The sequence below is a fragment of the Leptonychotes weddellii genome, chromosome 4 (genome assembly GCF_054177405.1).
Source record: "Leptonychotes weddellii isolate Sample4059 chromosome 4, ASM5417740v2, whole genome shotgun sequence".
Lineage (NCBI taxonomy): Eukaryota > Metazoa > Chordata > Mammalia > Carnivora > Phocidae > Leptonychotes > Leptonychotes weddellii.
In genome coordinates this window covers 77498468-77526283 of record NC_138372.1, presented here as the reverse complement: position 1 = coordinate 77526283, position 27816 = coordinate 77498468, and the positions used below count along the sequence as shown (strand labels likewise).

At 36.6% G+C, this 27816-nt stretch overlaps 2 protein-coding genes and 2 pseudogenes across 4 annotated transcripts in view; 1 reads left to right on the top strand and 3 right to left on the bottom strand.

Annotated features, from left to right (window-relative positions):
* The window catches only part of SLC71A1 (solute carrier family 71 member 1), a 45080-nt gene extending 43966 nt beyond the window's left edge, over positions 1 to 1114 (bottom strand). The window contains exon 1 of the mRNA XM_006732818.3: positions 892 to 1114. Coding sequence (XP_006732881.1) covers positions 892 to 975 — 84 coding nt within the window. The 5' untranslated portion in view covers positions 976 to 1114. The remainder of the gene's footprint in view (positions 1 to 891) is intronic.
* A 118-nt stretch (positions 1115 to 1232) lies between these two features.
* SLC35A3 (solute carrier family 35 member A3) overlaps positions 1233 to 27816 on the bottom strand; it is a 45937-nt gene continuing 19353 nt past the window's right edge. The window contains exons 6-9 of one of the 3 annotated variants that reach the window (XR_014144525.1): positions 23347 to 23465; positions 21022 to 21155; positions 1568 to 1634; positions 1233 to 1443 (exon numbers count right to left, since the gene is read on the bottom strand). Coding sequence is in view for 2 of the 3 variants with exons in the window: in XM_081817053.1 (XP_081673179.1) it covers positions 14910 to 15000; positions 21022 to 21155; positions 23347 to 23465 (344 nt within the window). In the remaining variant the exon portion in view is untranslated. Of the gene's footprint in view, positions 1444 to 1526; positions 1635 to 10847; positions 15001 to 21021; positions 21156 to 23346; positions 23466 to 27816 lie in introns of those variants that run through there. The other 2 variants (XM_081817054.1, XM_081817053.1) reach the window with 2 other exon arrangements.
* On the top strand, positions 8779 to 9185 carry LOC102728312 (phosphatidylinositol N-acetylglucosaminyltransferase subunit P pseudogene; annotated as a pseudogene).
* Positions 25293 to 25435, bottom strand: LOC115939214 (U2 spliceosomal RNA; annotated as a pseudogene).

Sequence of the window (27816 nt, the reverse complement as noted above, 5' to 3'; positions counted from 1 at the left end):
TCAATTAAAAATCCTACGTCCCCTGCTGGTTAACTACAGCACACTGCATAAAGTTTATTGTGATGACAACTGTTTCTAAAAAGCACAATTTTTTCTTGCCCTCTGTCTTCCTTTCAAAGTGTCTTCTAATCCTCAGGCCATGATAATTCTATTTAGCATCTTTTATTTTAAAATAAACAAGGTTAGTTTAAAACAACAGGGTGGTTACTGTTCTTTGGAAACCAGCAGATTTAAGTCTAGGCCCCTGGTGTCCTCCGTCACCGCTTCTGACTTCGGGAAGTGAAGAGGAAAGCCCACCTTCTGACAGTGTTTACCGCACTGGAAGGAGCAAAGAGCACTGACCCAGAACGAGGTGGAAGAAAGCGAAGGCACTAAGGGGCCCCGGCGGGGTCGCCGCGCCAGATGCCACCCGGTCAGCGGCATATGGGAGGCCCGGGATTGCTCCCAGCACCTTCGAAAGGGCCGCGGCGGCGGCGCGGGGCCCGGCGGCGAAGGCGAGGCTGCGAGGCGAGGGGCGCGGCGGGACCAGCACCGCCCGGGCGACGCGAGGGGCCGGCCGGCGGAGAGCCGGGCGTCATTTCCAGCCCTCCGCGGAGGCGCACGTGGTGATCGAGGCCGCAGGGCCTCCAGGGGCCGCCGGAGGAGAGAGCGGCAGGTGCGGGAGAGGCAAGCGGCTTCCCCAAGAGGACGGGCCCCGGAGGCCGCGGGCCGGGACGAGGGAGGAAAGCCCTGGAGCAGAAACAAGAGGGCTCAGGAGGCTGAGACACCGGCACCACGGCTGGGGTGGGGGGAGGGCGGGGGCACTCAGGGCAGCCGGTGGCGGCGGCGTTGGGGGCAGAGATCGGATGGGGGGCCCCGAGGGACGCTCCCCGGCGCGGTCCCCCAGCTCACCGTGCCTCCGTCCTTAATGATGATCTTCTTGGCCAGCATGATACTGCGGTTCGCGGCCCGTTTCTTCTTCTTCCCCTGGGTCATTTTACCATCCTCGATTCCTGGCGCTGCTGCAGCCACTCCCGGGGCGGCCGGCCCCAGCGGCGAGTGCCGTCCCGCCACTACTGCCGGGCCGAGCCGCTCGGGGCGCCCGCCGCCATCTTGAGGGCCCGGCCTGCCTCCGGCGGCGCGTCACATCGTGCGATCCGCGGAGGAACCCGCCCCGCCCCGCCCCGCCCACGTGACGCCGCCCCGCCCTCTCGGTCGCTCTGCGTTCGTCCGGCCGCGAGGGAAGCCCAGGGGGAAGCCGCTACGCTCGCGGCTGGTGTAACCCCGTGCTCGCTTAGTCCTCACTACGGCCCTGGGCGGTAGGGACCCTTATAGTCCTTTCTTCACTAATGAAGAAATGTATGTTTCTAAAAGTTACCTGCTCGTGGAAATACGGCTGATAAATGGTTGCCCCGGAAATCTAACCAGGCCTTCTCAACTATTAGCGCTATCTCCAACGGTGTTCTAATCAAGACGGGAATCGAAGGGAACAGTTGAAATCGTTTTCCAGAAATAGTGGGTAAGGATAAACTGATTTTTCAGAAACAGTGTTTTCTCTTCGTGCTCAGTCCCTACTCCTCCTACCCACCTCCGGCTCCGCGGCTCAACTGGAGCATGGTTTCCAGCAGCTCCCTAGTCCCGGGACCTTTTATTTCCTGCCAATAAAAATGTACATAACCTATGTTACACTTTGTAACCAACTACGTGTTTTACTGTATTGCTTAAAAATCAACTTAATGGGGGTAAAATTCTAGAAATAACAGTTGACACAAGTGAAATACGGCTACAAAGTATCACAATGTTAAATCTGATTGTGGTAACTGTACTGTTAGATAAGAGACTATCCCTTTTAATACACTGAAGTCTTAAGGAGTGAAGGGATGTGATGCATGCTACCTGCTCTCAAATAGTTAGGAGATAACATGTTTGTATATGTGAGGAGGGGGTGAGAGTGACAAAAAGGCAAGTTGTTAAAAATAGTGTTTTTGAGTATGGGGATTTTAAGATATGTTTACAAATTCAATGATATACTTTGGAAGAGGTGGGGTCTAATTCTCCCCTTCAGTGTGGGACTGGGCTGAGTGACTCTTTTCTGTCTAATAGGATATAGCAGAACTGACAGCACTGACTTCAGCGGGTAGGTCATAAAAGGCATGGCATCTTTCTGCTAGGTCTCTCTTTTTCATTCATTCTGGGCTCAAGTCTGGGGAAGCCAGCTGCCATTTATGACACTCAAGCAGCCTATAGCCAGGTCTAGGTGTCCAGGAACTGAAGCCTCCTACCAACAGCTATATGAGTAGTCTTGGAAGCAGATCCTCCAGTACTGGTTAAACCTTTAGCTGACTGCAACCCCTGCCAACATCCTGACTCCAATTTCAGGAAATCCTGAGCTAGGACCACCTAGATTAGCCACTCTGAGTTCCTCGACTCTCAGAAGCTGTAAGATAAAAAGTACTTATTTTAAGCCACTAAGTTTTGGGGTAATTTATAATATAGCTGTAGATAGCTAATACACAGGGTAAAGGGAATGTGTTCTTTGTACTATTGTTGCAACTTTTTTTTTAAAGTAGGCTCCACACTGGGCTCAAACTCAAGACCCTAAGATCAAGACCTGAACTGAAATCAAGAGTTGGGGCACCTAACCAGCTGAGCCACCCAGGCGCCCCTATTGTTGCAACTTTTATGCAAGTTTGAGATTATTTCAAAATAAAATATTAAAAAATAAGTTTGAATTTTCGGTTCCTTCTATTTCTATATAGAAGTACATTTGACTAGAAATGGAAAACAAAAGCAATTTACCTTGATGGATAGTTCAAGTTACATTTTCCCATCAACAAGTAAACTCATCATTTTATTATTATTATTATTTTAAATAGGCTCCACATCCAAGGTGGGGCTTGAACTCAAGATCAGGTGTGGCATGCTCTATGGACTGAGCCAGCCAGACACCCCTCATCATCTGTTTAAAAATATTCTATTGCTGAAACATTTAATTGACCCCCAACCTGAAGCTCCTTAAGAAAGTCATGACAAGATTTCATAACTAAATTCCCAGGAGCTTGTTTTGGATGGACGTAGAGGGCTGGTTAAAATCATTTATTGTGGGGGCGCCTGGGTGGCTCGGTCCGTTAAGCGTCTGCCTTCGGCTCAGGTCATGATCCCAGGGTCCTGGGATCGAGCCCCGCATCAGGCTCTCTGCTCAGCAGGAAGCCTGCTTCTCCCTCTCCCACTCCCCCTGCTTGTGATCCCTCTCTTGCTGTCTCTCTCTGTCAAAAATAAATAAAATCTTTAAAAAAAGATCATTTATTGTGTGGTTACTCTGACTTTTCATAGCCCCTCAGAATACTTCATCGAGCTATACCAATTTTACCATCCTAAAGAACTGATTATTATTCATTCAAAAAATATTTTTGAGTACCTATAAGTGTTTGTCAATGGTTTACTAGACACTGAGGATACATTCATACATGAAATCATATTTATGTACATGAAGCTTAATTATACTGGGGGACAAAGTTATGAAGCAAACACAAAAGGAAGATAATTGCAGACTGTGGCAAGTGCTGTTGGAAATAATGTAATAAAGAGAAATTTAACACATTGAATGTCCAGAATGTCCCAGGCTTTGTGCTAGAAGAGCTGCAATAGTAAACAAGAGAGATCAGTCCTGTTCTAACAGACCTGTTGTGTATGTATTTGTGGCTTTGTATATGTTCTGGGGTTGTGAAGATTCACAAACTACATTAGGTGGTTAGTATGTCAGTTAGGATTCTTTGGTTATAGTCAACAGAAACTAGCATTGGCCAGCATAAGCAAAAGGTAATGATTTTGAAAGATATTGGGAGTCCTCCGAAATAATGAGAAGGCCAAAAATCAGACTTGAAAACAAGTAAGAACCAAGGTGGAAAGTTCGTAAGAACACTTCATGAGGCACCTTGGAAAGTACAGGGATCACTTAGAGAGAAGAGCAAGTGGCTGAAGCTAAATATTCCTAAAGAAACAGATTGTATCACAGAATCCAAGCCTCAAAATTTATTAAAGAAACTGCACTTCACTGTATTAACAGAAGAGGGCTTTCTTTAACTATAAAACTGAGTCACCCATATCCCTTCACCCCCCCCTTCCATAGAACCACCTTTTCTTGCTGATCCAGAAAAACCCAGAACATCTTATCAGGAACAGAAAAAGCTACCAAAAACCCATACAAGGCTACTATTAAAATAGAAAGCCTTTCAATTAAAAGAAAGTACTACCCTCTAGAAAATAGGAAGCAGAGGAACTACATACAACACTCCAATATGAATTAAATATCATTAAATATACAACCACAGATGTGAAAGGATGCAACATATATAAGGTTTAAAACCCAGTAGGAAGATGTGAGAGTTGATCAAACTCAGGCAATATACTGAAAAAATAAAATCATCTAAAAAATGTATACTATATTACAGGGTTCCTAAGACATAATGAAGGTAAGAAACATGGAGGAGAAGCATAAATCAGTTATGAGAACAAGAAAAGAAAGAAAAAGGGTCAGAGAGAAGATGACGTGGAAAAATTATCTGGGCCTCCAGACAAAAGCCAACAATAAACAAAATTAACATTTCCCAAGGAGAAAAGTATCAAGTGGTGCCAGAATGACAATAAAACCAAGCAACACAACAGTGGAGCAACATTCTCCAAAAAATTCAAGAAAGTTTGAGTCAAGGATTTTATATCTAGTCAAGCTGTACTTAAAGTATCTAGATTCTAGGGGCGCCCGTGTGGCTCAGTCCATTAAGCATCTGCCTTTGACTCAGGTCGTTACCTCGGGGTCCTAGGATCAGGCTCCCTGCTTCACTCTCACTCTGCCCCAACCCCCAACTTGTGTTCCCTTTCTCCCTCTCTGTCAAAAAAAAAAAAACTTTAAAAAAAAGTGTCTAGATTCTAGAAGGAATTTTCAATATTGCCAGAACTTGAGGAACAGTGTGCTTAGAAGCTTTCCTTGTATACTTTACTGGAAGAGCCCTATCCAGCCATTAGTTGATTGGGAAGGATTCAGCTAAAGTACTAGTGGAGGGTATTAAGTATATTTAAAATATATTTAATTTATAACAAAATCAGGCACTACAGTGAGAAAATAGTGTGTAAATGTTATATATGCTCTAATCAAACAGAAGTAAGGGAACTAAAAAATATTAAGATTAGAGGAAGGAGTAGAATAAGTTCATTGGTTGTCACAAGGCAATTAGATGGGAATCAACATTTAAATATGACAAGCTAAATAGAAGCCTAGACAAGCAAAAACGGGGGCTCTAAGGGCATTACATAAAATGTTACCAGTATATATGTAACTACTAGAACATACAAAGCTTTCTAAACATAAGAAAATTTAAAAGCAGAGAACACACTCCAAAGGGAAAAGAAACAATAAATATAGCAATATACATGATTGTTTATTTTTCAAAAAGAAACACAGGAAATACAAACTAGAAGCTATTGAAAATACTACCTTTGGGGGTGGTTAAGAATGGGGTGGAAGGATAGCCATGACAGCTAAGACTTCTCTAAGTATACTTTTCATATAGCTTTAACTTTGAACCATGTAAATCCTTTACATATTCAAAAACAATAAAAATCTTTATGTAAATTCTAAAATTGAATACAAAAACAAACCTAGTTATGTAACATTACTAACATAGCCATGTAGAGAAAAGAGTGATTTCCATTAACTTTTGAACACTACTCTGATTATACACCCTTAGTGGGCTATTACTCTAAGGACAAAAAGAACAGCAAAGAAAACTTAAATTTTACTAAGTATGCTTACCATTAGTAATATTGGTATTGTCTACTGAAAAATATACTACATAATAAAACATATAAACAAGTATATTGCTACTCAGAACAAGTATTTTCACTGTAAAAGAGAGGCAAATACAAATTAAAAAAAAAAAACACCTTGTAATGCTAAATGTTAAGTATCAGTTTAAATTCATGAACTTTTAAAAAATTTACTTCTTAGCTCTATCCACTGAAATGGTCTAAAAGCAAATAGAGTCCAGATTCCATTCCCCCTAAAAAGAATAGGGCTCCTTGGAGAAATAGTTGATATTCCAGGTTTGGGACAGGACAAGTACAGGTAGGCCTGGGACATCTTGTGACTGAAGCAAGGAAAAACTCACAGACTAATGTGGCCATGTCTAAAAGACACAGCAGTTGGCCTGCAGTGATTTCCACTGGCTGTTGGCTCACAACATCAAAAAGAACGGTGACTGTAATTGACGTTGATACATTGAATAATTTGAAGACCTAGTGATATTTGAAAAAAGAGGGGGCATTGGGAAAAGGGAAATGGTCTTATTTATTATTTTATTTATTTATTTATTTATTTATTTGGGGGGGCATTGGGAAAAGGGAAATGTCTTTTATTTATTTTTAAAGATTTTATTTATTTATTTGACAGAGAGACACAGTGAGAGAGGGAACACAAGCAGAGGGAGTGGGAGAGGGAGAAGCAGGCTTCCTGCTGAGCAGAGAGCCCAATACGGGGCTCAATCCCAGGACCCTGGGATCATGACCTGAGCCAAAGGCAGATGCTTAACGACTGAGCCACCCAGGCACCCCTGAAAATTTAAAAATTTTAAATCACCATTTTGCACCTCAGTGTAGTGTAATAAATGATTCAGCTAAGAATCATCAATTGATGCTAAAGTTATTGAAGGCTGTTAGGAAAAGAATATTCCCATGGTACCAAAACATTGCCTTAGAGATTACTAATTACTAAGCAGAAAAAAAAAATGACCTTTACAATGGGAAGATCTCATAGTCAACACCTTGACCAAATGATTATTGTCTTCAATAGTAAGATAACCTAGAATTATGTGTCTTCAGTGTGGTAAAATATAAAATCTACAGGATTGGGGCGCCTGGGTGGCTCAGTCGTTAAGCGTCTGCCTTCGGCTCGGGTCATGATCCCAGAGTCCTGGGATCGAGTCCCACGTTGGGCTCCTTGCTGGGCAGGAAGCCTGCTTCTCCCTCTCCCACTCACCCTGCTTGTGTTCCCTCTCTCGCTGTGTCTCTCTCTATCAAAAAATAAATAAAAAATCTTTAAAAAAAAAAAATCTACAGGATCACCTATGAAATATTCTTTACAAAAACATTTAAGCTGAAGCTAATCAAACCTACAGACTCCACTTCCAGTTCAATGGAAATACAAAGAATAAAGGGAACAAGTCAAAGGATACAGACAGATCAAGGATAGGAGCAAAGTAATTTAGAGTCTTTAAAAAGTCACATCATGGGGGGAAAAAAACCAAGGGGATGCAGGGAAGGATCTTCTAAACTAGTAAGATAATCAAATACAAAGTATGAACCTCAACTGCATCCTGGTTCAAAAACAAAAAAAAAATGTAAAGTCATTTTTAAGACAATTGGAAATATCTGAATATGAACTTAGATTATAACAATCAAGATAATTTAAATTTCCTTAAGTATGATAATGGTATTGAGTTAAATAGGAAAATGTCCTTATTTTTAGGATATGCATGCTGAAGTATTTAGGAATCAAGTGTCCTGATGAAGCTAGTATGGCAAAATGTGATGTTGTATTTAGGTGAAGAGTAAATGAGTACACCATTCTTTCAACTTTTATGTACGTTTAAATTTTTTCAAAATGAAAAGCTGAAGAAATTTAAACTGAAAAAAGAGTCTTTAGCAATGATTACTTTGTGAATGCATGGAGATAACCCATGAATTTTTCAAACCTAATCTGGCAAAATCTGTCATAGCATGATTGAAGCCATTAAAATGACAATAATATTATAAAAATAAAATATTCAAAACAAAAACAAACCTGCCCTATAAAGTAAATGGAGACAAATAACATTAAGTAATGGAATTTTGGAGCATTGTGCACATAATATCAAAGTGAACTTCAGAAATTCATCATAGCAATATTTTCAAAGTCATAAATTGAAACATGGACTCATCTCCTGTCATGATTTTCTGTAACTCTCTATCACCCAACAAATATAACTCTACTTTGGCTATAATATTTAGAAAACCTATTGAAGGAGCTTGCATATATTAGAAAAAGCCCTTAGTATCACAATTTTTAATTGCTGTATTTACTACCCATGCAGAATAGTACATAATAAAACTTTAGCCTAAAGGAGAAAATGTAAACCCTCAATTATTAGAAATCATGTTTTTGTACATGCAGTGTCTTTTAAGAGAACAAACACATAAAAACAATCACATTCACAGATTTTGTTAAAAATACAGAAGTCTAATTTAGCAAATTTAAACCGCTTAAATACTTTACATTTCAAGCACATTTTAACAAGAGTGTATTTTCAGATGATTTCTCCCAAACACTATAACAATGTCCATTGTTCTTTTAAATCTTCAGTGAGGTCTACTTAAAAAAGGATGAAAGTGTATTTCTCTGATAAACTATTTCCAAAGGAATGTTATTTGTTTTAAAGAAGTTATTTTTATATATTAGAAATCCTAAACAAATAAATGTAAATGAACTCATAAATGAAAAATTGGTTAGATCCAATGGAGGGCTGATGCTTAACCCTAGCAAAGGATTACTGGAAATGTGGACCTACCAATTAACAGTGAAGCCCTACTGTCAGCTAAAGGAACAACCGGTATCAATCAGTTTTATTCTGTTAACTTTTTCTTATAATAGTGATGATTAATGGTAATTTAAAATTAGCTTAAAATTGACTTGGTGCTGAAGTGGCTGAACTGCCAGGAGGGGCCTGAGTGTGCCTGAAGGACCCAAGATTGTCTAAAGGCACAGGGAAAATGGTGGAAAATTCATCATCACCACTGCCAGAAAGACTGATTTATGGCTTGTTCTTTACTTAAGCTCTCATTTTGGCTTCATAGTATATATCTTGTGGGCTTTTATTCCTGAATCTTCACTGAATTCCTTAGGCTTAACCTATTGGTCTCAAAAATATTGGGTGGTTGCATTGCCCACCTACCTTGTCATTACTATAGTAACTGGTTATATACCCTTATTTGGAATAAACATGATGAGTACCTCTTCATTCAACTCCATCCATACAATCATCTTAGATAACTATGCTAAAGATCAAGAGCAGAAGACATACTAAGAAAAGGCCATACCAGCATTAAGAGATACTCCTATTAGTGAAGTAAACCAAATGTTCTTTCTTACAGCCACAGAACTTTATGCTGAAAACTGAATTCTATATAGACTAAAACCAAGCATTTACTATGTTTTTGACGTTAATAATTTTGACCATTAACTATTTTGACTCTCTTATTTATACCCAGTATTGAAATGTCAGAAAAAGCAAGTTGAACTTCTTTTAAATTCCATTAATATATAAATGTTCTCAAATATTAGTTATTAATGGACAGAATAAATAAAATACTATATTACCATGTAACAGACTTTTAAAAAAATAAGTATCAGTTAAAGCAAGAAGTCCCTCCAGAGAGACATTCATGTTGTAATTTTCAAATGGCAAAATATAAAATAAGTAAGAAATAAATAAGCTCAAATTGTATATGAACATACAGTATAATTTATTGTTCTTAAAAAATAGTTCAGCATTTATAAAGTCATTTAACATCAGAACTGAAAACTAAATGAATACTATATGTGCTACTTAGCACTGCATCTGATTATAAACGTTTTTCTACCCTCAAGTTGTATGTTCAGAATCATTTGACAACACTTCTGAAATTAAAATCATAAAGTGTAAAAGTCATTGCTTGTGTCATCCTCATCAATTCAGAAGAATGTGTATAGACACAAATGGTCACTATGTAATAAGGAATTTGGCTTTACCCAAAGAAAGTTCTGGCCTACATCTTTAGGACCTCATACCTGATAATTTATGCTAACAAGCTGACTCAGGATGAACCCCTGTAACTTGATGTCAGCCAGTTTTCCAGGGAGGGGCAGGGCTGGAGAGTTCAACCCTGTGGGCAAAGAATCAATCATGCCAAGTAATAAAGCTTCAATAAAAAGTTGGACACCAAAGCATGAGTGAGCTTTCCTGATTGGCAATATTGTGTGTATACTGTGGCCAGGAATAAATAACACTGTCCAGGACCCCACAGGGAGTAGACAACTGGAAAGGACAACTGGAATATGAACCCCTCCTAGATTCTACCCTAGATGCCTCTCTTTCAGCTGGTTCAAATTTGCATTCTTTCTTGGTAATAAATGTGATTGTGAGCGTAATAGCTTTCAGTAAGTTCTGTCTTTCTAGTGAATTATTGAACCTGAAGGTAAATTTGGGAAACCCATGAACTTGCAGTCACCAAGACACTCTCTACTATAGTAGAATTTCATATCTTTGGCGTTTGAAGGCAAGTTATTTCCTCTTTGCTATTTTCTTTTCTGGAACATGTATGTAATAATCAATCCTGCTTTGAAGGAATTCAAAACTTTTAAGAACCGTAAGAAAGACCATTTACTAATGATGGTCACTATCTGACTCTGTTGAATAGCAGTAATTATAAGATTTGAATTATGAGGTATATTTGCATAGCACTGAGATTCAAGGATTGTGATATACTTCCAACAAAAGAAGTATTCCAATTCTGAAAAGATGTAAAGATTTTCAGTTAATTCTTTTCCAAGAAGAAACCTAAGTATCCATTTTTAAAATGCTGATATTCTTAAATAAATTAAATGCTGATACTCTTTAGTGATCTTTTAAAACAAAGCACTTTGTACAACGTTATTTCACTAACAGAGGTGGAAATGAAATCCTTTATATTGCTTATCATTTGATCTCTATGCACTGAATTGATAGTCACAATAGAAGCAATTATATTCAACGATTTATGAAGAAAATATATACCAATTACTGTAATTACTTAACCTTGAGGCTAGCAAAGAGATAATTTATTTAAAACAAGAACAAAAAAATTAGGCTATTACCACACAGATAGAGAGGTTCTAACTAGTTTAAGTAAAACCCAGTCTTCCATGCTAGAGCATAGGCTAGAAAAAAGGAAGGAAGATCACACATGATAAAGGTAACTAGAGAGAAATGGAAAGGATAGGAGTCATTTCTGATATATGGTAAGGAGTCTAAATCAGTTAAGTCAAACACAGGTGAAAAGGGAAACAAGGAAATACAGGAAGAAATTTATATGATTAATTATGGAAATCTTTTTCATTAATCTACTGAATAGATAATAACTGGAGACCAAAAAATGACAAAGAGAAATTGATCCATTAAAAAGCCATTTAACAAAAGATGAATTTATACATTCCTCTAAATTATGTCCATAAAAAATTTAAATATACAAATCACATTCCCAAACTCAAAGGAATCTTTCTAAACAAATGAAATACATAGACATATAAACAAATTCAGAATTCAAATCATTAAAAAAATATTTTAAAAATCACAGTAAATTATATCTCATAATAAGAAATAAAACAACCAAATGACAGCTATATACATTTGTTAAAGTTTCAAAAACTCAATGATGGAGCAATGGTGCATAATTTATTTAAATAAGTACTGTTTACTAATGTTTATATAATATACCTATTTTAATATTCTGTTAGATAATGGATTTAAAGAGCAAATGTTGAAACATCCAAAAAATTGAATTATAGTTATTCATAAAACGTCAATTTCCCCATGTGTCCAAAGTAGTGAATTACAGTAATATCCTCCAGAAAAGTCAGGTATTTGGTAAAGCAAGGCACATAGGACCAGATTTTGATAAAGGTGCTTTTTCTTTGGTCCTGTAATTACTTTAAATATGCTACATATCTGGGAGATTCTTAAGATGACTTTCAATATAGCATAAATAATTTATAAACCTTTTCTTATGTAAAGCATACATCCACATGTAATTAAATATTATAACAATGAAAGTGTAAATAAAATAAGTGATGCTAAACCCTATTTTTAAAAACAAAACTCAGTTGAATGACTATACAATGACATTTTAAAAGTCCAATAATTTGATATGTAGGAAAAGTGTATCAATTCTTAAGAATAATCAATATTACACTAAGTCTACTGGACACAAAGTCAATTAGTTTCTTTTCTGTCCCTTAGAATCTAGTTTTAATATCAAACTACCTTTCCTTCTATGAAATTGTGACATTCAATATAAATTGATGTAAACATTTAAGTTTTGCATCTCTAAACTACAGTTTCCACCATAAAAGTAGCCTACAACTTCCCTAAAAACACTTACTAAAGAACTGGTGATATTACTGTGTTGAGACATCTACATATTGAATTTCAAACTTTTCTTCCCAAATACCATATTCTTATTTTTTAATATAACTATCAACTGGCACTTTTCTCCCATGAATTAGCGCATTTTTATAATGAACAAAGTAGTTGAGAGATAACAAGTAAACTTTAAAAAGTAAGAATTTAAATAATCAAGGAGTCATTATATAAGATTGATACAATAAGGCTTTTGGAGGTCATCAAAACACACACCACACCGACATATGAAAATGGCATTATCTGTATAAATGACATGATCTAGGATACAGGCCCCCCTTCTCAAATACGATTCTTTCTCTATGAATTAAAAATTATAAGCTACACAACCCAATCTCTAATAACATCTTTAAGTCTACTAGAAAAGCAAAATATAAAGTAAGCTTGTCTAATAAAAGTTTGGTTTGAAAATATGCTTTAGACTACTTCGTCCTTTCTCACAACTCTTGATTATATTTTTATAAACTTTATTGAGAATCTTAAAATTGTGTTATTTTGGACACCGGAAAATATATTATGGTAACTAACATGTCTGATATCCAATATTTGCTTTCATCATTTTTTGAAGGGACACTCAGCCCGAATTAACAATTAGTTGTAAATGTACACTGATTTAATATATACGAGTACCTAACTAGTACTTCCATGTGAGCTGAACATAAATCTTTATATGTACTCTTGAATTCTTTGCATTTGCAGGACTTAGATTTCACTCAGCAGTAGATAATAAGATGTCTGAATGCTGTTACAATCTAAAAACACCACGCTCAGAATGTGGTAAAGTTATTAAACAAATACTCTAAAAGATGGTCACTGAAAATCACAGGTCAGGCTTCCAGAAAGTTTAGTTAGTTCCAATTTGGAATCACCAGCAAACTAATTTAAGATATTTTGTAATTTTAATCACTTTTAAACTCAGAATGGAACAGATTAGGCCTGTGTCCTGTAGAGACGTGGTCTGCATAAGCAAAGTAACACAGCCAGTCCTAATAAGCCGAAAGTACCCAAAAGTTTGAAACACAGAATTTTTGAGCCAAATTCTATTTAACAAAATCCATTATAACTCTTTAAAAATATTTATTTTTTTTAGTTTTTATACTATTAGAATGGGAGACTTTTAAAAATATATAAAGCATGAATGAAAAAATAAAGTAAAATACTTCTTATCCATAATAGGTAATTCTATCTATAGTCAATAATTAAATTAAATCCATACTCCAATTTTAGAAAGTATTCTTGCCCAACAATTCACTTTACCATTTTTGCTATATTTTCTCTCCCCCTTGAGCCAACTTATTAAATAACTCATGTAATTTACAACCTCAACTCCAGTGCTAATCGAAATGGAAAAGAAACCACTATCTTAAATCTAAGTGGTGGCTTCTTCCCAGCAGCTTTTACAGGGCCACAGAAAGGGAGCTCAGAATTCGCTACCTCTCCCAGACATGTGACCAGAGTATTCCTGGGATGGTGGGCTTATGAGAGGCCAAAAAGTTCTGAGCAGCCTTGAGTTTATAGCTATAGTGCCATTTAAAATAATATAATATCATGGCAATCTGGAATGCCTCTAAGAAAGGTCATTTTGGCCTCAATTCGTTGACATCTATACTATTATTATTTTGGTTGTTGTTTTTAACAGTTGTAGATTAAAGGAAGTTTTTACAGATCAATGACCAAAATGTTCATTTAAAAACATTTTAGTTGCATACAGAATATGCTTTGATAGTTCAAAATTCTCCAAGTGGAGATATTAGACAATAATAATTATTTTAAATTATTAAATGAGTATTTAATCCTTTTAAATTCATTTTGAAATTTTAATGGAAATTACCACATACAGAAGTTTAATTTAAAGAAATATTAAGGATTTATCTGATTAACAGAAAAGAAATACAATTAGAAGATTAAGGACAAAACTCCATTAGTGCAACAGTCTCTGGCTACTATCTAGCCCAGGAGCAACTGGATTGCTTTCAGCAGTTTCAAAGCACTGAAAGATCTTAAAATGTAGAGGGAGAAATAGATGTGTGTATTTCCCTACACTAAATTTAAATATGAATTTTATTCTCTCACAAATTAGACCCAGGACATAACTTTATCAATTTTTATGTAGTTGAACAAATGACATTTAGCAATCCTTTCTTTAGTTATCTTTTTTATAAATATAAAAATCTCAGATACATGAAAATGTTTTTCAAATCATACTTCTATTTCTTCACAGCTTTATAGGCAATTATAATTATAATTATAATTTTCAAACTTTGAATATTCCATGTGATTTGATATTTCTGTACAGAAAAAGATAAAAAACATTTAATAAGATTAAATAGATAATTTGCAAAAATTGGTATCTGACATTTGTTGTGTGCTCTTGCAAAGAGTGCATAGGACATTTCTGCAGCAATCAAAAGGTCAAATCTTTTTAAACCCAGATTTCAAGTTTTCTCCAATAATTAATCTAATCCCTGGAAATACTTCCAAGCTTTGATTTCTAGATGTAATTGGTATTTTGTTAACATATACACATATTTTTTATCCTTAAACTTTTATATTTTCAAACCATTTGAACAATATGATGAGATTCAGCATGATGATATCTTCTTAGAATCTGTAGAAGTCCTCTATGCAAGATTAATGTTGAGATTCCTAGTGCACCATTGTGAAAAACAAGTTAAAGATAGTATACGACTATGCTTTAGTAGGATTGCCTGTAGGTTTGGGATCATAACCATATAGGAAAGTAGCTGTTATTACAAGGATGGCTCCAAGGAAAAAGACACTAAATAGATGAAGAAAAAATGAAAAAGAGACAATCAGATTAAAAGCAAAACAACTTCTATTTCTTCTCTTATAAAAACAATTATAACTTGGGAAAAAATGTTCCAGTAATATGGCTAACAAATACTACATTCTAGGTATTCAAGCCAAGTGTTTTACATGCATCTCATTTCGTTCTTATAACCACCATATGAAGAAGTACTAGTATTATCCTCATTTTTTTATATACGAGGAAACTGAGGGCTAGAGAGTTTAAGTAACTTGCTTAAAGTCCCACAACTTTAAGTGGAAGACAAGATTCAAATCTAGGTATGTTTGACTCTAGAGCCCATACTTTCATCCACTGCACTGTATTGTCTCCCAAAGCAAAGATGTTTTAAATGTATTTCCCCTTAATATGTCTTTTGCCTGCAATACACTGAATAATAAAAGATCTCAACTTAAGGGGCGCCTGGGTAGCTAAGTCGTTAAGTGTCTACCTTTGGCTCAGGTCATGATTCCAGGGTCCTGGGATCGAGCCCCGCGTCAGGCTCCCTGCTTGGCAGGAAGCCTGCTTCTCCCTCTCGCACTCCCCCTGCTGGTGTTCCCTCTCTCACTTTGTCTCTCTCTGTCAAATAAATAAAATCTTAAAAAAAAAGATCTCAACTTTAAATATTTGAAAATATAAATGGAAAATGGCATTCTTTTGAGACCAAAGTAAAGTTTAGTTTTTTGTTTGTTTTTTTAGTAAAAGTTCAGTTTAAAATCCAAGGTAGTAATAAGCAAAACTCGGGACCAATTTCATAGGATGCTTTACAAAATGAAATTTGATTAAATGCAGGTAGACTTGGTTTAGTCTTTATTTTATCTATCCAGAGATATAATATACCTTATTATAAACTGGAAACGAATTTAAACTGGTACTGGAACTTAAAGCGGAGATAAAGTGAATACCAATCTTAACTTTTAAGACGTATATTCTTCAAAGTACTATTACAGGGACATGAGTTAGTCTTGGTTTTAAAGTTTCTATCAACAGTTCAAAGTCACTCCCATGAGCTTTACAACAATAAACATTTGTTCTATAAAGGAAAAAGATCACAACCCTTACTATGACATAAAGGGCCCTTCCTAATGTGGTCCCTCTGACCTCATCTCCCATATTCCACCCACCTGATCTATAATTCAGCCACTCCATTCAGTGAACACAGTGTGCCTTTCAGGACAGTGTCCTTGTGGATGCTACTCCCTCTGCTTGCAATGTTCTTTCTCCCAAGAAAACTGATTATTCATAATTCAGGTCTAATGTCTCCAAGACTCATTCCCCTAGGCAGAGGTACTCCATGGTAACATTTATTAAACCATATTAAATGACGCATTATTGACACGTCTGCACCCCTGCTTAACCATGTGCTCCTCATTCATCATTATACCCCAAGTGCCTAGGATATAGAGGGAGCTCAATTAATTATCTGCTGTGATAAATATCTAGTGTTGGTTTGATGTAAATGGGCAACTTTTCAAAAGCCTTGGATGCAGGTACACATGTAAATTTATGATAACATAAAACTTCCTACAGTACCTCTTGAAGAAAATTACCACCATAGGAATATTTCATAATTATTTAGGGATAAGCTTCTGACTGAAAACTTTCTTTGTCAGGCATTCTGACCTTTGCCTAGCTTTCCGGACCTCTGGAATTACATAGAATCACGAGCTCAAATGAAAAGTTGTCTGATCCAATTTTCTACCCACTGCAGGAATCCATTCTATGAAATTTCTTTCTTTCTTTTTTTTTTTTATTAAGATTTTACTTATTTATCTGATGGAGAGAGACACAGCAAGAGAGGGAACACAAGCAGAGGGAGTGGGAGAGGGAGAAGCAGGCTTCCCGCTGAGCAGGGATCCCAATGTGGGGCTTGATCCCAGGACCCTGGGATCATGACCTCAGCCGAAGGCAGACACTTAATGACTGAGCCACCCAAGCACCCCAATTCTATGAAATTTCTAACAGGATCTACTAGAATACCTAATAATGTCAGGAAACCTCTACTTGTCAAGACAGCTATTTTTAGATGGTTCTGAGAGAAAAAATTTTGTTGGGAAAAAACTATCAGAATACAATGACTGTTTCAAGGATTTGAGCACCTGATTTCCAACTGAATTGTATATATACTTCACTGATGCACTGGTCATAAAATTCTCATTTATTCACATGTCTACCTCTCTAATCACTGTGACCTCCTTGAGGAGAGGAAATCCTATCTCATTCATACATCCCTGTTTGTCCAGGATCTGGTAGAGTGAAAGGAAGACACATAGTAAATTTTTGATAGAAGAATAAACAAGCCTAAATATAAGGATGGTTAATACTAATAAGCAAAATAATCAACACAAGAAAAGTAAGTTAGGAAAGGGAATAGTGGTGATACGATACCAATAGAGATGTTTAGCAGTCAGCTGAAAATAGGGATCTAGAGTGGAAGTGAAGTTGGGACTTATCTTCTCAGAAAAGACAAACAAGACATGGCAGTGAATGAGATGAATGAAAGAGTAAGGATTGATAGGGTACTAAAGGAGCAGTCAGAAAGGCAAGTACAGGGGAACCACTTCTGAGAAAACAACAAACAAAATAAAACAAAAAACAGTTTTAGGAAGTGAAATGGGGATAACAAAGGAAAACACATTAATACATTTGGAAGAGAGGTCATTGGATTTATTGCTTAAGAGATGTTCTTCACAAAAATAAGAATACATAAAGATAGAGGGTCTAGTTATACTGTAAGAAAAATAATCCATCTCCTTCATCTGACTCAGTGTCAAAACATTCATTCATTCATTCAATAATAACAGAATCATTGTCTTCTCTTATTATCTTCATCTCAACATACCTTACATAGTCCCTCAGAAACATGGAATTACATGCAGGTATATATCTTATTGACAAACTACTTCTCTTTTGTCCCTCTACTGATTTGCTTTTTCATTTACTTGTTCATTGTTTATTCCCTGCATGATTCAAAGATTTAAAGTTAACACCCTGAGTCAGCCTTATATGAGATGTTTTTTTTTTTAAAGGTATGCCTTTTTCAATGTACCCTAAAAATCTACAGTTCCAAAATATCTAAAATAATTTAAAGTTCCAAACATACTCAAATAATACATCAGCACATAATTTCCCCATTTAATGAATAGAGGCTAAAGCATCATTAAGATATAGATCCTAGTTGTTACACTAGTCTCACTAGCTAAGTAATTCATTCCCATACCAAATTAGAAAAGGAAATACTTTAAAATTCATGCCCCAGAGAAATTATACATTTCAACATGCCTGCCCCAGACCTATTATCCAGGTTGCTAGAAGAATGAAACCATAAATGTTCAATATAGAAATATAAAGAGCATATTATGTTTTTCTGCTGCCACATTCCATCCATAATCTTATCTCATTCTCAATAACACAAATGAATTTTACTAGCTGTATTAAAATTTTAAGATCTTGAACATTCATTCAAACACACAGAGTACCTATTACAGGCCAAGCTCTGGCCTTGCTGACTTATAAAATGGTAATAAATCTGAAGAAAGGAGGAAAGACTGTTAGAATGGGGGGGGGTGCTCTTTTATTTAGGGAGGTCTCCTGATAAAGTAAATTTGAGCCAAGACCTGAGGATGTGAGGGAGTTTGTCATGTGGAATACATAAGGGATGAGTATTTCAAGATGACTGAAGGGCAAGTCAAAGCCTATGGCAAAGAGGTTATTGTAGATTAAAAAAAAAGAAAAAACTGAAGGAAGGAAGGAAGGAAGGAGAGGAAGGAAAGAAGGAGTGAACAAGAGGAAAGTAGTATCAGATGAGGACAGAAAGGTAGCTGAGGGCCTATCAAATAGGCCATTAATAAGGACAACTTTTAGGTGACATGGAAAGCAAAAGGTTTCTGAGCAGAGTGGTGATACCTAATTTACACTGAAAATAGTCAGTCTGTTTGCTGAATGGAGAACATTACAGGGGTACAGAGCAAGAGAAGAAGCAAGGAGATATACCAAGAGACTATTTCCTTAATGATAAATGAGTATGCCTTGTACCAGGGTGGTAGCAATGGAAGTTGTAACAAATGGTTGACTCTGGAAATATTAAAAAGGAAGAGGTGACAGGCTTTATTTCTACATTAGAATGATGTGTGAGAGAAGGGTAAAGAGAAGTTGATGACCTTACTTCTTACTTCACTCAAAAGATAAAGAACTTCCATATATTTTAACTTTCTAAGTCTGTCTACATCTGTATAGACCGTATAGACCTTCTCTTAGGTTACTGTGGATAAACTGTTCTGTTTAAGTCAAGGAGAATTTTGGCCTAAGCAACTGGAAGAATGGAGGTGCTGCCATTTACTAAATCGGGAAACTCTTATAAGGATAGGGAATGAATTATGTAGTAGACAGTCAAGTGAAAATATCAAATAGGCAATTAAATATACAAGCCTGGAATTCAAATTAAAATGTGAAAGTTGAAAGAAAGAAAAAGAGAGAGAGAGAAAGAAAGAAAGAAAGAAAGAAAGGAAGGGAAGGTTATCAGCATATAGATGGTATTTAAAGCCTTGAGAATACAGATCACCCAAGGGAGTGAGTGTAAATAAGAGGTTCAAGGACAGATCCTTCGGAGACTCCAAAGTTTAGAGATTGAGAAGATGAGGAGGGGAGTGAAGTTAGAGGAAAACCAAGACTAGTAACCCGGAATCCACTAAAATATAATCTCATTACTCTGGGATCATAAATTAATAATTACAAAAAAGTAATAGGACCTTCAATACTAGCTGTAATGGGTATTAATCACACTTCATTCTTCCTGACTCTGTCTCCTCCCTTGGCATCCATGACACCGCATATCCAGGGTCTCCTGCCTCACCCATCATTCCTTTTGCAATTCTCTTCCCAACCACTCTTCTTCCTGCCACCACCTAAACGAGTTTTCTCATGCATCACATTCTCTACATAAACTATCCTCTTTAAGAATGTCATCTACTCTCCTGGCTTTACCTGTATCAATTCCACAGGTAAAAATGCCATTATATGACTTATTTTATGACTTTATATGACTTATGAACTTTTTTATATGACATTTTACTTCGGGAAAAAAAGTTTGGAAAAAATTTTCCAATCTACTGGGAAAATTCTGGCTAGTCAAATTTGTATAAAAAACTTTCTAGTGGAAGATTTTCTTTTATGCATTTAGTTTGAAATCTGTTTTAGAAGACAGTTAAATGATAGGAAACAGACTGAGGGCTGCTGGAGGGGAGGGGGTAGAGGGATAGGGTAACTGGGTGATGGACATTAAGGAGGGCATGTGATGTAATGAGCACTGGGTATTATATAAAACTGATGAATCACAGGCCTGTACCTCTGAAATCAATAATACATTATATGTTAATTAACTGAATTTAAATTTAAAAATGTTAAAAAAAAAAAAAGATAAAAACAGAGGGAGGTGAACCATAGTCTCTTAACCCTAGGAAACAAACTGAGGGTTGCTGGAGGGGATATGGGTAGGGGATAGGGTAACTGGGTCTCGGGCATTAAGGAGGGTACGTGATTTAATGAGCACTGGGTGTTATAGGAGAATCACTAAATTCTCCCCCTGGGGGCGCCTGGGTGGCTCAGTCATTAAGGGTCTGCCTTCGGCTCAGGTTGTGATCCCAGGGTCCTGGGATCAAGCCCCGCATCGGGCTCCCTGCTCCGTGGGAAGCCTGCTTCTCCCTCTCCCTCTCCCACTCCCCCTGCTTGTGTTCCGTCTCTGGCTGTCTCTCTCTCTGTCAAATGAATAAGTAAAATCTTTAAAAAAAAAAAAATTCTTCCCCTGAAACTAATAATACATTATATATTAACTAAATTGAATTTAAATAATTTTTTAAAAATAAAAAAAGACCACTAAATGGATTTTTTACTATATTTCCTTGATTCTTCAAAAGTTGTATTAAACAAAATTTTTCATACCAGATCTTATTAAGATTCTTAATAAGAGACTTAAAGAAAAAGAAAAGAATATATTACCTGGTTGGCACAAAATCTTGTAGCCAAAAATAGGATATCAGTGTTGATAATATTATGGATAAAGAGGTTGCAAATCCTTTTAAAATATTATCTGCATATTTAATAACAGCAGCTATTACAAGGCCTCCAAGTGCCTGCAAAAATTTTAAAAGATTATTTTAAACAAACATAAATAAAACTGCTTTTCAAAACAATCTCATTACTCAATGAAGCTTTAAGCTTTTGTTCTATAAATTTAATCCCATTATAATAAGTGATATTTTTAAAAAGATTTTATTTATTTATTTGAGAGAGAGAATGAGAGAGAGAGAGCACATGAGAGGGGGGAGGGTCAGAGGGAGAAGCAGACTCCCTGCCGAGCAGGGAGCCCGATGTGGGACTCGATCCCGGGCCTCCAGGATCATGACCTGAGCCGAAGGCAGTCGCTTAAACCAACTGAGCCACCCAGGCGCCCATAATAAGTGATTTTTATTAAATATATCCTATCACCAATACACTTCCAGGTTTTGTTCAACAGCACTTTTATTTCAAAAGTTACCTGATGAAGTAACTACCAGTGTAATCTGCAGTTTGTTATAATATAGTTTGACTATACTGTGAATAAAACATCTATCCTCAACCAATTTAGTAATTAAACATCACTTGTTCAGACAAATGTGGAAAGACTGGTCACTTGGATCAGTGAAATGTTTTTACTTTTGAAGTAAAAATAAAGTGTAACTTGAAATTTATTTTATTTGGCTTTCTTCCTCCAGCTTGTCACCATTCAATCTACCTTTTATTGCTGTCCGATTACTCTTCCTGAAAAAACTGTGAAAGAACTTTCTACCAAATCCCTCTCAAATTCCAAATTGTGCCTACTTAAATAATGAGGTTTTACCATACTACATAGTTTGTTTTCTGCCAAACTCTACTTATAAATCCTAAATCTGGATTACCCATGTTAACAACTTTCACTGTACCTCTTCATATGACAGAAGCTTATTATTAGTGAAAGTCACAAACTATGCCCATTGAGGTCACTACAAATCGATGTCCTATTACCTCCTGGCAATGTACGCGTTCATCTATTTAGTCCCTGATGAATCCCTTATATCGACCATACCAAACCTTCTTTATCTTACTCACTCAAGTCTTACAGAAAGAGGGCTTCCCTCTGCTAGGATAAAAGCCATCATACAAACTCTCTTGACTTACCTATCTCTGCTTCAAATTTCCTCTGAATTTTCACTTATCCTTGTCTCCTTTTCTCCTATCTTAAAAATAGAAGTATCCTTTCTGCTTTCAAAACACAACTATGGGCGCCTGGGTGGCTCAGTTGGTTTAAGTGACTGCCTTCGGCTCAGGTCATGATCCTGGAGTCCCGGGATCGAGTCCCGCATCGGGCTCCCTGCTCAGCAGGGAGTCTGCTTCTCCCTCTGACCCTCCCCCCTCTCATGTGCTCTCTCTCATTCTCTCTCTCTCTCAAATAAATAAATAAAATCTTTAAAAAAAAAAAAACAAAAAAACACAACTATCCTTTGCTATCTTCACCCAACTTCTGTAAGAGACCTTGCTTCTTACAGCTGCAAATACCTCTAAAGAAAGGCTTTGTGAGGGCAGTGACTTGTATCTTCACTTTTATACCCTCCAGAATAATCAAGTATATTTTTGATGATGAAATTATTCAACCCTTGAACAATTTCAAATTATCAACTGAAATAATTTGACAGGAATATTTTAATATATAACTACAATATATGGCTATAAACTGTTACAGATTTAAATATCTAGATCTGCTTTTGAGCCTTAATGGGCTGATCACAGACCTCCTATGCAATAAGAATTATAAAAAAATCAAAAGTTGTATTTGCTTTCAGCTTCAATTCTTTTATTCTTAAACTGGATTTTAATTATGTCAAATTTAAATATCATAAAGTTCATTTGTGATCTTTTCAAAGTAAGTTTTCATTATAGCACCAAGACCAGTTCTATTTTAACGTCCCTGAATAAACTAGATATAATGAGAACACCAACAGGAGGGGTCTTCTTCCCTCACATAGTACATTAGGAGCTACTGTGATTATCTACATTAAAATAAAGTTTATTGGGCGCCTGGGTGGCTCAGTTGGTTAAGCGACTGCCTTCGGCTCAGGTCATGATCCTGGAGTCCCTGGATCGAGTCCCGCATCGGGCTCCCTGCTCGGCAGGGAGTCTGCTTCTCCCTCTGACCCTCCCCCTTCTCATGTGCTCTCTCTCATTCTCTCTCTCAAATAAATAAATAAAATCTTCAAAAAAAAAAAATAAAGTTTATTAGCATTAAATATAAGACTTTAAATGCTTTACCTGAAGAATAACAACTATCCAAGTCAGTCGGTTATATCCCTGAAAAAATCCATTCTTTGACACCAATTCTCCATCATAAATGTATACACCCATTAATCCAAATATACTCCCAAAGAAACCTAAAAAAAAAAAAAAAAAAAAAGTAAAGTTTATGTCATGTGTCAGTTTGTCTGGAGGAATATTTTTCCATTGACATTCCAAAAAAATTTTTTTTAAGATTTTATTTATTTATTTTACAGAGAGAGTGAGAAACAGAGACAGAGCATGAGTAGGGGGAGGAGGAGAAGCAGACTCCCCGCCAAGCAGGGAGCCCCATGTGGGACTCAATCCCAGGACCCTGGGATCATGACCTGAGCCGAAGGCAGACGCTTAACCAACGGAGTCACCCATGCACCCCTCGAAATTTATATTTAGCTTTTCCTTGTTGATAAAATTTGACTACTTAATCTTTTACTTGGGAGGCACCTGGGTGGCTCAGTCGGTTAAGCATCTGCCTTCAGCTCGAGTCATAATCCTGGGGTCCTGAGGTCCTGAGATGAGCCCTGAATTGGGCTCCCTGCTCAGCGTGGAGTCTGCTTCTCCTTCTTCCCCTGCCCCTCCCCCCTCTTTCTCTCTCTCAAATAATAAATCTATAAAAAAATAAATAAAATTTAAACAAAAATCTTTTACTTGGATATTTATATAAACCTAACAAAATTATACTTAGTACTATATTATGACAGTAAGACAAAGACAGGAAAATATAGAAAAGAGCAGAGATTACCAACTTTGGAACACTAAAAAATACAATGCTTCAGGCACTGGGGTGCTCAGTCAGTTTAGCAGCCAACTCTCGCTTTCGGCTCAGGTCATGATCTTGCAGTTGTGAGATTGAGCCCCTCAACGGGCTCCACGCTCACTGCAGAGTTTGCTTCAGATTCTCTCCCTCTCCCTTCCCCTCTTCTCCCCCTGCTCTCATGCTCTCTCTCTCTCTCAAATAAATAAATAAAATCTTTAAAAATATATATATATTATGCTTACATTACATGACTACATGGCTGTCTCATTCAAATATTTGAAAAATGGTCACTTTTGGCATATTCATTGTCTCATACCTTCCTATTGCTAGCTCTAGATTTTCATATATACATATTTATATACATATTTATATATGCAGATATAAAAGCTCAGATATGTGGCATAGCATTTTTCCTTATTAAGAAGTTTTGGAAGTACATTAAGTAGTATGCAAAAATTCAAAGCTAAGAAATAGTCAGGCAACATCAGAAGCTGTCATTACTAAAGTCTCACTGTTAAGGAAAGCCAGTTCAATGAGAGGAGAAACTGTCTTATTCACTCCTGCATTCCTTAGTTGTACCACAGAGTTTATCACATGACTACTGGATCTAAGAGATTTCCAGGAGCAATCCTAAGCTATAAAGAAAGAAATGAATGCCTACAAGGGTCACCTGTTAGGAGTAGTTTCTGATAATATTTGTAGTCAAAGAGTGCAGGGTGAAGCAACTTTTTTTATAAAGCCATAACTACTTGAAGATTCCATGATGGAAACAAACTAAAAGGGATATGAAATGTTCTTTTAATTTTATTTATGCCAACTCAATCAAAATTTAATTAAGTTTTTTATTTTAATTCTAGTACAGTTAACATACAGTGTTATATCGGTTTCAGGTATACATCAATCGTTTTAAGATGTCTAATTTTGAACATGAGAATAATACAAACTTACAAAACTAGAAAAATAAAAAATACAAAAAGAAACACTTATGACTGTATTAGTTTTCTATGTTTTAATTATAAAAAATAACACTTGCGAGGCGCCTGGGTGGCTCAGTTGGTTAAGCAGCTGACTCTTGGTTTTGGCTCAGGTCATGATCTCAGAGTCATGGGATCAAGCCCCATGTTGGGCTCTGTGCTCTGTGGGCTCTGTGCTCTGTGTGAAATCTGCTTGAGGTTCTCTCTCCCTCACCTTCTGCTCCTCCCCCCACTCGTGCCCTAAATAAATAAATAAATAAATAAACCTTTTTAAAAAAATAAATAAAAATAACTCTTGATAATACACTTGATCTTAGCCAAAAGGCTGAGAAGCGATTAACTCTTGATAATGACAAAAGGTATATAGTATAGGTTACATACATGTCAGTATGTACAGATCTACTTCATTCTATCAGTTGTATAATATCTCATTGTATGGATAATAATATGAAATACATACATAACATCATGTGCCACAAGTTGTTCTAAGTGCTTTATGTAGGTTAACTCACAACAACCCTATTCGGTAGATACTCTTATGCCAATTTCATAGATGAACAAACTGATACACAGAGAAGTTAAGTAAACATGTCTGAGTCCACACTGCTGGTAAGTGATGGACTCTGGATGTGAATCCAGGCAGTATGGCTCTGGACTCCATGATCTTAACCACTGCACTATTTAATCATATCGATAATTTATTTGAGCAATCTTCTACACGTTTTCTATTTTTTACAATTATAACCAATTCTAAAATAAATAACCTTGAACATCTATCTTTGTGCTCTTGTGTAAGTATATCTGTAGGATAAATTCTTATCCAGAAGAATTTTTTCATCAAAACATTTATTTAAAATTTTGTTAAACATTCCTGCGGCGCCTGAGTGCCTTCGGCTCAGGTCATGACCCCAGAGTCCTGGGATGGAGCCCCATATCAGGCTCCCTGCTCAGCCGGGAGCCTGCTTCTCCCTCTCCCTCTGTCCACCCCCTGCTTGTGATCTCTCTCTCTCTCTGACAAATAAGTAAATAAAATCTTTAAGAAAAATAAAAATAAATAAATAAATAAATAAAATTTTGTTAAACATTCCCAATTTGAGATCCAATAAGGTTATATTAATCTATACTCCTGGCAATCCTAGATAATAAGAGTTCCTGTTTCTCCACTCTCTGGCTAACACTGGATCTTATCAATTTGCTAATCTTTGACAGTTTGATACTTGATAAATGCGATTAAAATGTTTTAATTTGGGGGCACCTGGGTGGCTCAGTTGGTTAAGTGTCTGACATTGGTTCAGGTCCTGGGATATAATCAGCTCTACGCTCAGTGGGGAATATGCTTCTCCCTCTCCCTCTGCCCCTACCCCTGCTAGTGCATGCATGTGGGTATGCACACTCTTGCTCTGTCTCTCTCAAATAAATAAAATCTTTAAAAAATAATGTTTTAATTTCTGTTTTTGTAATCTCAAGTTATCTACAACTAATTTATGTATCCTTTTCAAAACTTTGAGTTAGCTTACCATTCACTAGATTGTGTTATGAGGTCAAATTAAAAAATAAGAAACCCATGATGTACCACAGAATCACGAATTCTGACTTTTCATTTTTATCTTATAATTCAAGAAAATTTGGGGCAATCACACAATGTTTTAATATTTCGGTCTTTCCTGATATTTGCATATTTATATAAATAGCTGACGTTAGTGCTTACTATGCAAGGCACTTTATTCTAAACACTCTACAAGTATTAACTCATTTAATCCTCATAGCAACATATGGAGTTAGTACTATAATTAAGTACATTTTATCAATAAGGAAAGTGAAGCGGAGGAAGATTAAGTAACATCCCTAAGGCCACAAAGGTGGTTAAGTGATGAAATCAGGATTTGAGTTGGTCTGACTACAAAATCAAGTGTTCTTATCCACTATACTAACGATACACTGTTTCTGAAATGGTGAATTAAGTTGGTTGGTGCTTTTCAAGCCTCTGTACTTGCCTTCCAGACAAACGAACAAAAGGAAGCTAATTTAATCTTTAAAAGTATTTACTTCAAATATTCTCTAAAAAAAAAAACCCAACTTGATACATTTCTACAGTTTTTGCACAGAAACTAAAATAAATCCTGTGGTCATTTAAAAATGAAGGTTTAGTTTGTTTGTTATCACATTATTTGAAAACAGCTGGAAAAATGGACTAATCAAATTTGGAAGGTTTGTTTGGGATGGTTTGACTTAAAATATAGGCCATTAGGAGTATACACATTCACTGTGGAGGGCCTGACTGCTACCAAGGCAGACATGGTATACCTGTTAAGTTGATGTAGACAGAAAAAAATAATGTTTTCAAAGATGAGCTCCAAAATCACAAGGACAGAGGCTTAAGACAAAATAGTTGATTTGCAACTGAGCTGTCTCTCACAAGCAGCATTTTCCAGAATGAATATATACCAGGAATACCAAATGCTGGAATCTTTGTATGAGGAATTAAAGGTTATAATACTGTATATATAGCTTAAGTATTTGTTCAGGGGCGCCTGGGTGGCTCAGTCGGTTGGGTGTCTGCCTTCAGCTCATGACCTGCCAGGTCATGATTCCGGGGTCCTGGGATCGAGCCCCGGGGAGTCTGCTTCTCCCTCTCCCTCTGCCCCTCTCTGACCGCTCATTTTCTCTCTTGCTCGCTCTGCCCTCTCTCTCTCAAATAAATAAAAAATCTTTAAAAAA